The 18,256-nt window shown below is 39.2% G+C and overlaps 1 protein-coding gene across 1 annotated transcript in view; it reads left to right on the forward strand.

The window, feature by feature from the left end:
* Dtna (dystrobrevin alpha) overlaps positions 1 to 18,256 on the forward strand; it is a 154,089-nt gene that overhangs the window by 55,324 nt on the left and 80,509 nt on the right. The window contains 1 exon segment of the mRNA XM_042675101.1: positions 3,778 to 3,991. Coding sequence (XP_042531035.1) covers positions 3,778 to 3,991 — 214 coding nt within the window.

Genomic DNA, 18,256 nt, shown 5'->3' on the forward strand with positions numbered 1-18,256 from the left:
AATAACCAGCCTTTCCACAGAGTCCATTAAGTTTCGAATGGAGGAAGAGAGTAGGGCTCTAAGGTGGCACCCAGGAGACGTTCAAAACCAGAAGGCTATAGATTGAGAAAGTCACCCTTGACAAGGTGATTAAGATGCGAAATTATGATGAATAAAGTATTAGATGAGAAAGCAGCAGAGGTCAGATTTTAAAATAAGAACTACTTTGCAAGCTGTATTTGGATTAAAAATAATGGGAAGTTATTAGAAGCCCTTGCAAGTGGCATGTCAGATTTATGGGAGAAATTTACAATTCTCGTGCCATTTGAAAGAAATACTTGGAGTGGGAAAAGAATGGAGACTGGAGGAAAGGACTCACACAGCCATGCCATTTCTCCAGGAGTGCTTTGCTTGCTAACTTGAAACATTAGATAAATAATGTTAGCACATGTAAATGATCTCCTTAGTATTTTTGATAGACAGAGAGGTTGTAACTTTGAAGTCACTTAAATCTGAGTTTTTCCAAATACAATAAATAAACATCTCACTTGGTAAGTTATTTGTATTTATTTGCCCCAAACCAGAGATGTATCAATGTTTTCCCTTTGACATAACCTACAAGAACATTTCTTTGTTCAAATATATTGTTTGTACCCTAGGAACTACCACATTTTATTAATCACTTTTCCATTAAAGAACTCTTAATTTACAGATGAAGAAAGTAAGGCTCTAAGATTTTAAGAGGCTAAGAGAGTACGAATTGTAGTAGAGAAGATGTGTTTAAAATTCTAAGTCCAGTATTCCATGAGGCTAAGCATGAGTCTCTTCCCTTCATTGAGAAAACATTATTTTAAGAAATTACTAAAAGCAATATCAAGCTGGATGCTGTTAGTAATGTCTTTCATCCTAGCTGCTCAGAAGACTGAGATCCAGAGGATCACTAAGGACAGCTCAGACAGAAAAGTCTGTGCATCTTAGTATCCAAAATAACCATCAAGAAGAAAGGCTAGGCATGTAGCTCAAGTAGAATACCAGCAGGCACAAGGCCTTGCATTCAAACGCCAGTACATACACACGCGCGTGCGCGCATGCACACACACACACACACACACACACACACACAATATCAAAATCCAAGTGAAGAACACATGAAAGTTCTATGTAACTTATTTTTGTTAGTGGGGTGACTTACATAATTGCTTAAATATTAATGTTCTTAACGCATATAAACTTAGTTATGGGAGCCAGACTTTGGGTTTTCATTTTTCCTTATGCTGATTTTGGAAGTAAAATCCGCATAGACTTCACTGGACCTTCAGAATCTAGAGATCCTGTAGTATACTTGGCCTAGGGGAGAATGTGGTACAAAAAAAACTTTGCTTGTTGGTAGGCCTGTCCCTTGTTATGTGGTTATTTCCAAAATCAAGAAACCATAAAATCTGTTTAAAGAAACAATAGAAAAGAATGGTGCCAAGAAAACATGGTCACATACAATGCCAAGTACTTACCAATAAGAGTCCAAGAGATGTTCCTTTTTTTTTTTTTTTTAAATAATACCAGAAAGTTGGGTGCTGCTGGCTCACACCTATAATTCTACTACTCTGGAGACTGAGATCTAAGGATCAGCAGTTTGAAGCCAGCTAGGGCAGGAAAGTCCATGAGAATCTTCTCTCTAATTAACTGCAAAAAGCTGGAAGTAAAGTTGTGGTTCATGTGGTAGAGCACTGGTCTTGAGCAAAAAAGCTCAGGGACTGTGCCCAGGTCCTGAGTTTAAAACTGGCACACACACACACACACACACACACACACACACACACACACACACTCACACACTCACATACGTATTGTCAGAAGTGAATAAAGAGACAGTAGTCAGACTGAGGAGCTGTTTAGGAAAAAAGCAAATACAGTGTACATATTTCTTAGGACCTGAAACATGTATATACTTCATTGCAAAAAGACAAGATATTTATTAGCAAATGCTAGCAGTGAAAATGAACCTGAACAAGGCACAGGTGTAAAAAGGAACTGGAACTCACACAGCTGCTAGAACATGAAATGGGACAGCTGACTTTGCAGAACTCTTCAGAAGTGGTTTTTTGGGGGAGAGGGGGTTGGTTTTTTTTGACAAACTAAACATAAACCAACCACTCTCCAATTTAACTCAGCCTCTAAGTACTTAACAAGAAAAGAAATGGAAGTATAGGTCTCTCTAAAGGTTTTTATATAATTGTTTTTAGCCACTTTGTTCCTAACAGCAAAAACTAGGTTAATTCAAATGTCTACCAACAAGTAAGCTGATAATCAATTTGTGATATTCCATGGAATACCACTGTTCAGCAATTAAAAGAGCAAACTGTTGACACATGAAACAATATAGACGAATCTCAGAATAGACTATCATTTAGGAATTATACAAAATGGTGACAGAAAACAAACAGATGAGATTGCTTGGGAAGCTCAAAGGAAACATGCAGTGTGAATGGATATGTTTATTAATCTTGGACTGGTGAGGGTTATTGAAATGTTCTATCAGTACTTCAGGACAAATAGCAAAGTATAGAAACAGAATTCCTGACTATCCTAGTAGAAAGTGACAGTTACTTAAGTCAGATTTGCTAGTCAGTTCTGTAGCCAAGACATTACTTGTTCTTATCTAGGCTACTCAGCTTTGTGACTCACTCCTGCTGCATAAAGTTGGTCATAAAGAGCTTATCCTAATGTGTCCTTTTCGCCTTGTCTTCCTGACCACTTCAACTTGCCTTTTTTGGCTGTTTCTAAACTTCATACTACTAAAAAGATATAAATAAATGAAAACATCTTGAATACTCAAATGCAATTTATTTTTGTTTAAATTTTATTGTAAAGGTTCTGTACAGAGGGGTTACAATTGCATAGGTAAGGTCATGAGTACATTGCTTTTTGAACACTGTTACCCCATCCTCATTTTCCCCTGCCCCCCGCAACTGCTCTCTCTCCCAGTCGTAAAGTTCATTTCCAACATAACGTCTGGTGAATATCACTGTTGTGTTGGTTCACCCCCTGTCCCACTGTTTTCCCTTCCCTTCCCCAAATCAGATAAACTTATATACAAGACAAAGGGTATAGAAATAAAAAACAATAACCACAGGGAATAAATCAAAGGAATTGAAAGAAAGAAAGAAAGCAGAAATAACTGCAAACAGTACACCAAAAAAAGAAAAAGAAAACAATCTTCTTGTTTCCATTTCTTGGAGTCCATTTTGATAAGCATCATTTTATATTGTCCTATGTACATAGCTATTGAGCTATTGTGATCCTCTTTAAGAATATCCTAGACATATTCTAGTTATTACAAATGAGGGAAAACATGCAGCTGTGATTCTTTGGGTCTAGCTTGCTTCATTTAATATAATTATTTTAATATCCGTCTGGACGTTCGAATTTAATCTGTTCTTTCATTTTTTGAGAGGTCAGAATGCCCAGTAGGGAAAATGCTTTGAATTAGACTTGATTTCCCATGTCCATTTTGCTTCTGATTGGCCTTGCCCCTTTGCGTTTGTCTTTAACTTCCCTCATTGTTTTCTTACATGTAAAATGGGGATCTCAGGTGTACTTCAAATGTAATTGCAAGGACCACTGCAATATTCAGTCAACAATTTATTTGCTGTTATATGTCCAACCCTAGAGATCTCTATGTCAGCCCCCATGACAGCTGAACATGTGAAGGGCCTAGAAAAACCAGGGTGGATGGACATAGAAAGCAGTTTGCCTCTCCATGTACTTTGGGCTGACGTGCTCACTCTGATTTGATTGTAGTACACCTGGTGGATATTTGGAACATCATAGAAGCCCTGCGGGAAAATGCTCTGAACAACCTGGACCCAAACATAGAACTCAATGTGGCCCGCTTAGAGGCCGTGCTCTCTACCATTTTTTACCAGCTCAACAAACGGATGCCGACCACGCACCAAATCCACGTGGAGCAATCCATCAGCCTCCTGCTGAACTTCCTGCTTGCTGCCTTTGATCCGTAAGCTCTCTCTGATTCCACATGCTCCATTTCAATTTACTTTTGCACTCTTCCAGGTCATTTTTGCAAGTATGTGTGTATGTGGGGGGGAGGGGGAGGGTTAAGAGAGAAAGTATGTATATGTGTATATGTGTGTGTGTGTGTGTGTGTGTGTGTGTGTCTATACAAATATGTATACATATTGCCGGTCCTGGGGCTCAAACTCAGGGCCTGGGCACTGTTCTTGAGTTTCTTTTTGTTCAAGACTAGCACTCTACCACTTTGAGTCACAGCACCACTTCTGGCTTCTTCTGTTATGTGGTATTGAGGAATCGAATCCAGGGCTTCCTGCATGCTAGGCAGGCACTCTACCATTAAGCCACATTCCCAGCCTTTGCAAATGATTTTGTAGAGTATCACTTTCTTTTCTTTATCTGATGCTTATGTCAATGAAGTCTCTTCTGTGATTGATATACACTTTAAAGTCTGTGGGAAAGACTAGAGAGTAAAATAGTGCCTTGGGGCGGAGAAGAGAGTGGCATTTTATGAGCTCACCTTTATTTTTACTCATCATCCTGCACTTCCTATCCACTATGGGCTTTTGAGTGTGTGGTGTGATACTGGGCATGTGGAGAATTTAATGAAGCGTGAGTGGGAGGATGTTTTTTTTTGTATTTTTTTAAACTGTTTTCTTTGCTAATTGTCTAGGCCAATGTTTCTGAGGTGTCATAACAAGACCCTAGAGTAGACAGGAAAGAAATTGAAAAGGTTTTCTTGACTAGCCTATGCTTTTACCCATGACTTGTGTTAAATGGACTGATCAGTTATGGGCTACCATAAAACAAAGTCAGTGCTGGTCTGCAAACAACACTGTTGTCCATAGAGCACAGTTGAAACACAGCCTCATTATGGGATAATTTCCCCTCATAGAATCAGAACTCTGGAGCTGGCTGACATCTTCAAGACTGTTTGCCCAAATCTCTCATTTTCTAAATGAAAGAAATGAAGAACAAGCAAACTGCCCTTTATCCAGTGACTTGCAGCGTGTTAGTGGCTGAGTGGAAACCTAGGTATTCTACCTAGGCTACTTTTCCCAGGTGTCTGCTACAGCCTGGTGAAATGCAAAAGTGGCCCTTAATTCCATGACCCCTAAGATTTCACAAGGGTTTTCCTCACAGCCCATCATCTGGATGTAGCATCACCAACTCTTCAGTCACCACTTGTTTTGAATATTAAAAAGGAAAATGGCTAACGTGACCTTTGGCAATCAAATGTTAAGCCTGTGAAGATTTTGTTTAGTCTCCTTGTCAGGCTAATAGTTGGAAGCATGTACTCCATCAATGGAGATGTTCTGGACAAATTTATGTCACCAAGGCCATCAGCCATTGCTTTGCAACCTAGAGTGGTAGCAGAATAGTCCCTGCTTGGTTTTACAAGTACATATTATTGTCTCCATGAAGAAATTCCTGGAGTTGAAATAAGAATTTTGTTTTCAACAGGGAAAATAGGCTTTATTTCAATACCTCATCAAATCTATCTAGAGTATATGTCTACTGGATCATAAAGGCAAATCTAGATCACCATTCTTTGGGGCAGAGTTTGTTGTTCTAACTTTGTATAATATCCTTAGGAGAAAAGATTACATCATTGCCATTCCAATGACCTAACTTACTCCCAATGACTTAACTTCCTTCCACGAAAGGTCATTCTATAGCGATCCTTGAGCTTTATCTGTCAAAAAGACAATGAGATAGTCTCTTTCTCCCCTTTTAGTTGTTTTTGTATGTGTTTGAAAATTATTTTTGAGTTTTTATTAATATTAATGAGTTGTACAATGGCGTCTTATTATAATATATCCATTTGTGGATTCAGCACATCTTAATGAGAGCCAAACCCTCCTTTGTCTTTCTCTCTCCTCCCTTCTGTCTCTTCCCAAAAAAGCCTTATGAAATAAACTCTTAATGAGTCATGCAACTTGGTAGATTTCTTGCTGCTTCTGTATAGCTGTGTTCTGCTGGACTGCTTGGGACTTATTTGTTATAAGTTCTGTTAGAGTGCTGCTGTTGAGACAAAATAGCTGAGATAATCTGCTTATAGGGAAGAAAGATTTATTTTGACTGATGGCTTCAGTCTGAGGTCACTTTGCTCCATTCCTTGTAGAACCATTGCAAAGCACATCAGTCATGGTAGGCACATGTGGCAGAAGACATCTGTTCTGCTCATGACAGCTGGGAAACAATGAGGAGGAGTGGGTTTGAAGAGTCTCAAGATCCATTTCAAGGACTCATTCCTAATGACCTGACTTCTTCCCAATGGGTTCCACCAATTCCCCAAACTAATCCTTTGGTGTATGTGCTTTTGTGGGAGATTTAAAATCTTCTTCACAACAAAATGTAATAAAAGAAAACACAAAAAGAAAAATCTTTTTGTACCAATTCTGGAATATTACTAGAAGAGTCATAGAAAGAAGACCAAGATGAAAACATAAATTATACCTATTCCCTAAATACAACAATTAGGACCAGATTAATGATAAGGATGTTTTGTGAAGTATATGTCATTCAAACTGATAACAGTTAGACATTTCACTTCTGTTTTTTCTCATTCAGTGCTGGGGTTTTGAGCTTCATGCTTCACTTTTTCTTATGTCATTCATGGGGCTCTAATTCTGGGCCTGGGTGCTGTCCCTCAGCTCTTCAGCTCAAGGCTAGTGCTCTACCACTGGAGCCACAGCACCACTTCCAGTTTTCTGGTGGTTTATTGGAGATAAGAGTCTCACAGACTTTCCTACCCAAGCTGGCTTTGAACTGTGATCCTCAGATCTCAGCCTCCTGAGTAGCTAGGATTACAGATGTGAGCCACCAGCACCTGGCTTCATGTTTCACTTTTATTTAGAAACAATGGTGAGATCTTCTTTTAGAAACAGCTGTAAATGTACCCTAAATGATGTCTAAATCACTTCAAGACCAGTAAATGCTAATTTTAAGGACTAGCACGAAGAAAGGGGAAATTCATACAAATGTTCAGAAGAAATGTTTATTACCTACTCTTCTTACATGTAGGAAAGCTCCTAATATATATTTCAGTAATGTTGATTGCAAGCTATATAAATACATCCAACTCACAGAAATCTCATTGCAGAGATTTTTAAACACATCTACAATGAGACAAAAGTCTGAAGACACTAATGTTTTTCTTCTCTCTCCTTTAGCATAGTGGATGTGTATAGGCAGTTTTACCACTACTCGAGTATTTCACCTGATCACTTTTGAAATTTTAATATGAAATGGAAACCATCAGGAAGTACAACCAACTGGAAATGTAACTTTAAAAATGAATATAAGGAGAGCAACTTAAGAATAAAATGAATGCTTGACTATTTCCTATAATAGTAAACTTCTGTTTACCCAAATGGGCTTCCGTATGGAAATCTGATGTAGCTTCCTACGACCCACTATAGAATACAACTCTTGAAATCAAACTTCTATATTTTGGCAGCTATGAATGCACCCGATACTAGTAAAACAAAGATGTGCGGTTGCTATTATAGAATCACAGAAACCTTTAGAGAATTTTCTTCCACTGGCTTTATTTTCAATGGATAATTTTTTCAAAACCAGGAAAAATATCCACAATAAAAAAACTGAGATGACTTCAGAGTCTGGTCTATGAAGAAGTTATGGGGTTTTTTTGTTGTTTTTTTGGGGGGGAAGGGGTCTGGTCGTGGGGGGCCTGAACTCTGGGCCTGGACACTGTCCCTCAGCTCTTCAGCTCAAGGTTAGCACTCTACCACTTTGAGCCACAGTGCCACTTCTGGCTTTTTTTGCTTATGTGGTGTTGAGGAATTGAACCCAGGGCCTCATGCATGCAAGGCAAGCGCTCTACCACTGAGCCACCTTCCCAGCCCTGAAGAAGTTATGTTAAAAATAGGAAATGTATTACACCTAGCCAAATCAATTATGAAATAATGACAAAAGCCCACTTCACATGTACTCTATGTCTTCCCGAAAATCAGATTCACCTTCCCTCAGCCATAATGTCCCTGAGAGTAACTTTTCCCCAAAATCTGGATCTTAGTTCTCCTTCAAGGATGCTGCAGATGATAATCAGTTTCATGGCTACTAGATTTCTCTGTTCAAGTGGGTGCCAGTGGCTCACACCTGTAATCCTAGCTACACAGAGGGCTGAGATCTGAGAATTTTTGTTTTTGTGTCTAAGTTACTCTCTTACAAAGATAAGGCACACAGTTAGATATAATTAGTTGGATGACACACAAAGTTAGGAGGCTGCACTTGACCCCATAGTGTGTGCCAGGTTCACCATTCTGTCACTGAAGAAACAGTTCCTAGAGTCTAAATGATTTTGTTCTTCCTGACTTTCCTTCTAAAACTATTTCCCTGGGAAGGAAGTTACCCAATTACAGCCAGCTTCTCAGCAGAGCATTTCTGTAGCTACAACTCTCCTTTCTAAGGACTCTATGGAAAAGAACTGACACTCCTGGAAAGAGGAGAAATCAAGAGATATCAAGAGTAGGAGGAGTAGGATCAAGAGAGAAGAAGGTACATTTGAACACAGCCAGAGCTCAAGCTAGTCCCTTCCTCATGAACCCAGAAAGTGGCCCACCCCCTCTGCTTATTCACTACCAGCAGGACTGTTCTTCAGAGTCTATCTATACACTGGTGTAGCTTCCCCTTCCACCTCTTACCACGTATCAGTGGAAGGGAGGAGAGATCTCTTTGAACTATTCAGAGATATTTCTTATTATTATTTATTAGGAAATAGAGAGGAGCTCAAAAGAAAAGCAATGCAGTAGAAAGTTACACGATGAAACTACAGCCTTTTTGAGAGGCATAGTCACTAATTCAGTCTTGGAGACCTTTGTCTCTAGTGATCAAGGTCCCATTCTTCTCCAGGTCCCTACTGTCCCTTGCACACAAGACTCTACTCCTCTTTTGCACTCTGTGTTTGAATGGCTGACATCTACATGATGCTTAAGATGGAATGCTGTTTTCTTTTCCTTCTTGATAGGACCATGCCCAGCACAAGAATGAACTAATGAGCAAAGTCAAAGGTTGACTTTTCTTATCGCTGCCATTTCCTCTCATTCTTTGTCTGAGATTAAATTCTTCTTAATCTCAGAAAAGACAAGACAACACTACCAAGTTTTCTTCTTGATCTCAGAAAAGATGTCACGATGCATTATCGAGGAGCCTGAGTACGGTTGGCATGAATTCATGCCCTTTATGTCAGGTGTTCATAACTATCAATATGGTTCATCCAAATTTCACAGACTTCTTACTTTCTCCTCATTTCCCTGCAAAACGCTCCCAACTTCAACCTGACTTCATCTTATTTCAATTCAATAATACCTTGCTTCTTAGAACAGTTTCTCACAAAGTAGATTATGTGGCATTGCTCTTGGTTTGGTTTATTTTTGCAAATATATTCAGTCACTCAAAATCATAGTAGCATAGCTATTTTCTTATTTGCAAGTGAAACTGTTTTTAATGCCAATTTTTTCTTTTCTATCTTTTTTTTTTCTTTTTGTCAGTTTTAAGGCTGAACTCTGGGCTTGAACGCTGTCACTAAGTTCTTATGCTCAAGGTTAGCGCTCTCCCACTAGAATCACAGCTCCACGTTTGGCTTTTCGTGGGTAATTGGAGATAAAAGTCTCAGGATCTTCCTGCCGGGGCTGGCATCACACTGCAGTCCTCAGCCTCCTGACTAGCTAGGATTACAGACATGAGCTAGCAGTGCCCATTTTAATCCAATTCTTTATTGATAATGATAATAATGACAATATCATTATCATAGCTAAGAGACATCAGCATTTACTGTGGGCCAACAATCTCACTGACTCGGCCTTGCATTATTATTGAAATAATCCCCAGCAGAGGAGCAAAAGAGGCCAAGACCTGGACAGGTTACATCACTTGCATATTACTTCACACTAAGTGAAGGGGGTAAACGCGGCAAAGATCACTTTGTTTGAGCAGTTGATATATATTGAACTCTGTATTTCCTATTATCTCTCTCTCTTTTTTTTTTGTCAGTCATGGGAGCTGAACTCTGGGCCTGGGTGCTGTCCCTCAGCTCTTCAGCTCAAAGCTAATGCTCTACCATTTCTGCCACAGTGCCACTTCTGGCCTTTTCTGCTTATGTGGTGCTGAGGAATCAAATCCAGTGTCTCATGCATGCAAGGCAAGCACTCTACCACTGAGCCACCTTCCCAGCCTCCATTACATCTTTTTAAAAAGAGAGGTAGTAAGCTTCTTAGGTGCATGAGGCATCTTAAGATTCTGCTCATGCTCATAGCCTTCCCAGTCTGTGGCTGTTATATATATTTGACAGAGACAGTGACAATTTCCAGCATTTGGATTAGGTCCTTTGTCTTCATGGTCTCAAAGCATGAGTCCATGGACACAGAAGAACTAAAATTGCAAAGAGTTATTGAAGAAAATAGTTAGCGAGCTCCCAGTAGACAGTAGCAGTCCCCTGTGCGAGCACTGTCTGGGGTGCATTGTACAGGTGTTTATAAGGTATCACATTGGGAAATCTGTGGGTCATAGAGTCCTCAGATCTAAGCACAGCTTCCACACAACCTGCAGGAGCTAGCTCTCCATGCATTGTTTAGCCCTCTTGACTGGATGCCTCTCCAGCTCATGCCTCTGGGGTCCAACCAGTCTGCTGTTCACATGCAAGTCTTTCAAGGTCAATGAGCCTTGACTTGATGTCTAGGAGCCTGCATGAAGAGCTGCTCAAGGCCATAGTTAGGGACACAGAACTGCAGGAGGCGGACCTCTACTCAGATTGCCTAACCAGGTTCTTGATCTGCTTTCTATAGGGCATATTCAATTTATTTTACAATAATTCTCTTTGGAGAATTATTCCATTTTAACATCATGTAGGAATCTGGAACAAAGTGCTTTCCACCAGAACAAAATCTATAGTTTACCAGAGACCATTTTATGAACATTTTGGAATTCAGGATGTGTTAAGAAAAAACACTTCCCAGGCAAAGTACACACATTTTAAATACCTAGGTATAGGGAATAATAGAGAAATACTTTGACACTGTAACATCACAGTCAATTTTATGACAACTACCCAGAATGACAGATCTTTCATCGGATAGTCTTATGCCAAGAGGACAAAAGTGCTGGCATTTCCTTTCTGTGGGACATATCACACCTTACATAGCCATCTGAGCAGCCATTCCCACTTCTGTTCCCACCCCACACTGCCATGAAAGAGATCACAGTGAGGAGCACAGGATGTTCTTAGAAGTCTGCCATAGTTTGAAATTTTAAAAAGGTTCTGATAGTACATAGTTACAGAGTACACAACCATTGTCCTGTGTGCCAGTGAATTAGATGGCTCATGTTTGAGACTATGTGAATGTGTGACAGAGAAGGAAAGAGAAAATTCTATGGAAGGTCCTCTTTCCTTCTGTTATGTATATGACTACAACTAGGTGTTCAAACTGCTGAGTTGGCCTGGCAAGTATTTTTTCTTAGCACTTCCTAAATTCCAAAATGTCCATAAAATAGTCTCTAGTACACTACAGACTTTGTTCTGGTGAACAACATTTTTGTTCACGATTCCTACATGCTGCTAAAATGGAATCATTTTCCAAAACCTTCTCATCACTGTAAAATAAATTGGATGTTCTTAATGTTGTTCATCTTTGGTTAGACTAGCACTTTGTATGAGTAGCTGACAGAATTTTAAGAAGGTGTGAGAGTCATTCCAACAGTAGCGGCTCTTCTCATTCTAGAGTCCCTGGCAAACTCACCTGATCCAGGCTAGGAGAAATTCTTTACCCAGATGTGTCACTGACATTGTAAGAAGTCCCAAAAGAGATACCATAACCAAATAAAATGCTTCTATTTGCTCATAGATTAATTTCACTATTCCCCAAATAAGAGTACTGTATATGTGTATATATATATATATATATATATATGTATATATTAACTGTATATATGTGTATGTACATATATATATGTATATTGCCATTTCTGAATTTAGCTTCCCGATAGACTATGAGCAAATGGAGAATAGGAATCTCTATGTGTTCATCCACATATCCTTTACCTCTGGGAAAATACCAATAAATCCTTGGCAAGCAACTAAATGGATGATACCTATGATTAAAAAATAATTTTCAGATAGAGACATGTAGAAGTATGAGAGAAGAAGCAATTCTCAGCTAATTAAGCCTCCAAAATGTGAGAAAGGGAGCAATTTGAGTGTTACACTTATCAAAAAATATTTACCAAGTGGTCTTGTAAAACATGGGGGAAAAGATGAGTTTCTGATTGCAGTATTCTTTCTGCCTGTTCAAGAAACCATTAGGCAATAGAATGGAAGAAAGACAGCCTCTTCAGTAAATGGTGCTGGCAAAATTAGTTAATCACTTGTAGACAACTAAAGCTAGATCCTTATATATCTCCCTGTACCCGAATCAACTCCAAATGGATCAAAGATCTGGGAGTCAAAGCAGACACTCTGAAAACATTACAGGATGGAGTAGGAGAAATCCTAGGTCTCCTTGGCACAGGCCAAAATTTTCTAAAAAGAGACCCAGAAACACAACAACTCAAAGAAAGGTTGGACAAATGAGATTGCATGAAATTGCTGAGTTTCTGAATGGCAAAGGACATAGCTAGCCCACGGATAGAAAGCCCACGGATTGGGAGAAGATCTTCACTAGCCATACAATGAATAAAGGTCATATCTAAAATATACCTGGAACTCAAAAAACTAAATCCCCCAACAACAAATTCTCAAAGAAACAACTGCTCAATAAATAAGTGTGTTAAAGACTTAAAGAGAAACTTTTCTGAAGAGGAAATAAAGATGGCCAATAGACACATGAAGAAATGCTCAACCTCCCTAGCCATAAAAGAAATGCAAACCAAAACAACATTGAGATTCCACCTCACCCCAGTTAGAATGGCTATAATCAAGAACTCTAATAATAACAGATGCTGGAGGGGATGTGGACAGAAAGGAACCCTACTGCATTGCTGGTGGGAGTGTAAACTTGTTCAACCACTTTGGAAAGTAGTATGGAGTTTCCTCAAAAGACTCCACATAGAGCTCCCCTATGACCCAGCCATCCCACTTTTGGACATTTACCCAAATGATCACAAACAAGACAATACTAAAGCTACCAGCACAACTATGTTTATTGCAGCATTATTTACAATAGCTAAGATATGGAACCAACCCAAATGCCCCTCAGTAGATGAAGAAAATGTGGTCTATCTACACAATGGAATTCTATGACTCCATCAGAAAGAATGACATTGACCCATTTGTTAGGAAATGGAAAGACTTGAAAAAAATAGATATTAAGTGAAGTAAGCCAGGCCCAAAGAAACATAGGTCCCATGGTTTCCCTTATTTGCAATTACTAGTATATGTCTGAGTCAAGCGAAACGGTCAGATAAGTTGATGTTAGGAGAAATGAACCCCAAGATAAGGACTCAAATAATTTTTCTTTCTTGCGATTGTTTCTAACATATTAATAAGATGATTTCTTTGTTGCTTTGTATGACCCTCCCCCACGGTATAACCCCTGTTTTCACTGTATTTGTGGAGGGGAAGGGAAAAAACAAATTGTTTAAATAGGGATACAGGTGGACCCATTGCAACAACAAGATGTACAAGACGTTATGTTGAAAAATGAACTCTACAACTTTGGACGGGGGGGGGGGGGGGGGGGGGCGGGATTTGGGGGGGAGGGGGAGGGGGAAGCGGGGAGGGGGAAGGATATGGAAAGGGATGGGAAGGGGAAACAAAGGAGGAAGCAACAACGCTTGATAAGAAATATACTCATTACCTTGCCCATGTAATTGTAACCCCTCTGTACAATATTTTCACAATAACTGACTAACTAACTAACTAAATGAATGAATAAAAAGAAAGAAACCATTAGGCAGAGCGGGACACAGTGGCTTATGCCTGTAATCACAACTACTTGAGAAGTATAAATAGAAGGATTGAAGTTTGAGTCCAGACCATGAAAAAAATCAAAATCCTAGCTCACCAAAACAAGCTGGGGTTGGCTCATATCTATAATCCCAGCTATATAGGAGGTAGATGTAGGAGAATTGCATTCCAAAAAAGGAAGGAAGGAAGGAAGAAAGGAAGGAAGAAAGGAAGGAGCCTGCAAGACTCCATCTGAAAAATAGCAAAAGCAAAAAAGAAAAGAAAAAAGAAAATGTTGGCGGTGGAGCTTAAGTGATACAATACTTCTGTAGCAGTACAAGGCCTTGAGTTCAAGCCCCAGTACTGCTAAAGATAAAATGGGAAAGGGGAAGGAAATGGAGAAACACATTAGTCAGAATTTAAATCTTGCTTTGAGGACCTGGAATTTATCTAAGGGGAGTTTACAATTTCAAACAGCAAACTTTTTTGGAAACTTGAGAAAATATACATCTCTTTTGAATTCAACCCAGGTGTCCAGGAATTATTATCTACTTTTTTTTTTTCCTTTCTGTCAAAAGTGGAATTTTCCCCCAGGTAACTTTTGCCTAAAAAGTGGACAAAAATCTTTGTAAGGACATGGAAAGACCATATTCAAATAAAAGTTACTCACTTTTTATTATAAGTTAACCTTTAATGCAACCTATGGATGAGAGAGAGAGAGAGAGAGAGAATGCTAGGTGAAGGATGAACATGTTCCTCTTTCCATTTCTGATCAGCGGTCCACTAGGAAAACTGACAAGGTTCCAGTGTGTAACAACAAAGAATAAAAAGAAGTAAAATGTTTTTTCAAAATTGATTTCTGAAGCAATTTCAGTTTATATCAGATAATTTTCTTAGATTAACCTGGTTCTTTGAAATATCTTATTGAGTGTTAATCAAATACCACTGAACAACTTAATTGGATTTTTCTGGATATCAAGTGGGAATAGTAAATTTTGTTCAAGGATAATTGACTTAAAACCAGAACACATTCCATTACACCAGGAAACAAGAGTGGAGAAGATGAGTGAATTATGCATTATGCGTTGTGCCTTCTTTCTACATTGATAAGTAAGTTTTATTTTTTAAATAAATTATTTTCATAAAAATAGCATGCTACATCCAGGCACTGGGGGCTTGCACCTGTAATCCTGGCTACTCAGGAAGCTGAGATCTGAAGATGGCAGTTCGAAGCTAGCCTAAGCAGAAAAATCCATGAGACTCTTATCCCTGAATAATTACTCTCCCTCCCCCCCGCCAAAAAAGCCAGAAATGGTGTTGTGGCTCAAGCAGTAGAGCAGTAGTCTTAAGCAAAAGAAGCTCAAGGACAGTGCTCAGGCCGTGAGTTCAAACCCCAGGATCAGCACGCGTACACACACACACACACACACACACACACACACACACACACATACACACACACTAATGATGTGCTAGTTGTAAATTTCTTTTTAAAGCTTTCATGATGCCTTTTACACTGCTAAAGAACCAACTGTACTAGCAGTTTTAATTCACAAAGAAAAGCCCATGTGGCTGTGTATTCATTACTGACGTCAAGGTCTGTGGTTCTCGTGGGTGGGCCGGGTGCGTACTGTACTGGCAAGCGCGTCTGGCCTTGTTCTGTCTTACAAGGTGGTATTGAACCTGAAGGTGTGCTGCCATGGTTTTTCAGAAAAGCAAAAGGCATTACAAAAGGCATTGCCCTGCTCTCAGGCCGTCAGGCCTTCAGCATTAGGGATAAATCTCTGGGTCAGCTTCCTGAGTTGTGATTGACCTCCCTCACCGGTGCACTCCCCTCATCTGGTGGGAGGGGGCACTGATGTGCACATGCGTATTTATTTTGGGACAGCATGCTACTTTCTTGTTCTTGTGCACAAAAGTTCCTAGTCCCCATCCTCCTGCGTTTAAATCTTGCCATTTACAGACACCTAACAGATTTTCCCTGATGGCTCATAAATCAGACTTGGTTCCAATGAATGACTTATGGTGAACATAGTTCTTACATCTCTCCATTCAGGGTGTACCAATATCACTCTATCCTTGTTCCTGTGTCAAATGCCAATTTTTATTCACAGAAACATAAATGTCTCAAAGTGACATTTCATTTAAGTAATGGTCTTTGAGATAAAATCCGGCCAAAGGTCTTTTGAATATTTTTCCCTTCCTTTGTTCCATCCTGTTAGATCTACTGAAAATATACCTTAGGAGGGAAAGGAAATCCATTTGTATTTACATCTTATATGTCTGCATTCCACTGTAGAGCTGATAGTATCAATCCCTCATTAAAGATTTATCCCATGCCTGGGGTTCCAGGGTCTGAACCCAAGGAGAATCATTGGAAGCATTTAAGTCCCTGCTGACAGTGAGTTCTACTTCCTGACAGGGGTCACATTTGCAACCTGGCATGCTAGCCTGCATAACTAGATTCCAGGGGCCTAATTTCACCCTTGAGTTCCTGCAAATTCTCACTCAGCTACCCTCCACTTGGTGATTTATCTAGATTTATTGTATCAATTTGGCAGAACAGCTCTGATACAATGGCACTTGATTTAATATCATCCGTCTTCCCTGTCTAGGAAAAAGATAGGATTGCAATCTTCGTATAATCCTCTTCATTAAAAGCTAAGGTTTAAGAACTCGCTCATGGCCTATCAGCCTTCCATCCTTGGGAGAACTCTCCATTCCAACCTCATCTGTGCTCAGTCCTCTCCCTTGAGTTAAATTGTTCTCTCTGATTTGTTGAAAGGACCTTGTATGGTGCTCTCAGTCTCATAGATAATGCTCCTTGATGTCTTCGCATTTTGAAATCTACCTATTGCTGTATTTCCCCTAAGCTCCATTCAATGATACTTCCCAGTTCTTACTGTTTTAACCAAGTTCCCAGTTACGAAAATGAACTGATTATTTCTTGGAGTAATAAGTCTGAAACCTCCAGCAATCTCTGAAATTAGGAATTCACAGGATGCAGAATAATTTTGACTAAGGTAGCTTTTCGAAAACCATTGAATTTTTATTGCAGTCTCTTGCTTCAAAGTTAGTAAACCACTTAATGAATAGGCCTTCAAAATTCCAGGGGTAGCTACTATAATGATTAATAGTCATTCATTCATATAAGAAATATATGGTTCACAAAGTGTGAGATAAAAATTGGGCATTGGGAATTCAGAAGAACAATCTCTTCTTTCCCCCAGTCCCCAAGCGTCTCAATGTGGAGGCAAATCACATTCAAACATGTACATATCATGTAAATACAAGTAAGTATCATAGAATAGGTAAAAGTGAGGGAGAGAGTGTCTCTCCCTATTCAAGAGAGTCATGTGAGGAATGGAAGTAATCAGTGTCCTAACGAGTAGATTAAGGGATTCTGGGAAGATGTAGTGGGGAGACCAGGCACCAGGAGGGACTGAACACTGTGACTGTGGTGTGTAGTGCAACAACAAATGGTAGCTTTAGAGGCTGGAGGAGAAGGTTAGGTATGCCATGAGAAAAAAAGGTAGACTGCTTCCTGTGGGCAAAAGGAGGCAGTATGGGTTTTAAATGATGGAATCCTGTGATCAAATTTGTGTTCTGAGTAAGAAAGCAGAGACATCATTTTGGAGGTTATGAATGTGTAGATCTGAGGGTAGATGGGAACAACAACACTGGAAGTGGACAGGAAGAAATAGATTTAATGCACAGCTAAGAGGTAGCTATGTTCAGAATGGTAGCAAATCAGAGAACAGGGTATCAAGAGTGAACCCTGATCCAGGATTTGTTTTAAAGCAGCTAGATACATGGTGGTTCTAAAAACTAGAAGGGTAGGCGAGGAAAAGCAGTTAGGATTAGGGTTGACCTGTACTCTTTGAAAGCACCCTGTGAACATGAGTTCACTGGGTTCAGCGTAAGCTATCCACATGGACATTTCCAATAAGCAAGTACCTAGGAGTGGTGCTCAAGTTTAGAAACATTGTATTCTGGCTAACTATATTTCACATACAGCAGCAAAGACAAATAACAATGATTCATCTCTGAATTCTAATATGGATTATTTATTCTATCTCATTCTCCTAATATATCAATCACAGGAATCTTATTCAGATAAATGATTTATTCTATATACTATTTAGTTATTATATCCCCTTCTTCTAATATAGCAATCACAGAACTCTTATTCATATACATTATTTATTCTGTACACTCAGGCCTTGTCATTACAGATGTTATTTACCTTCTAACTGCATTATTTAAAACTCTCTTGATCATTCAAAATAGCAACTATCAAAGCAATGAATTAATAACACAATATTCTTTCTATTTCCAAGAGTATAT

Source organism: Dipodomys spectabilis, unplaced genomic scaffold, assembly GCF_019054845.1.
Source record: "Dipodomys spectabilis isolate Male_0828 unplaced genomic scaffold, ASM1905484v1 ptg000024l, whole genome shotgun sequence".
Lineage (NCBI taxonomy): Eukaryota > Metazoa > Chordata > Mammalia > Rodentia > Heteromyidae > Dipodomys > Dipodomys spectabilis.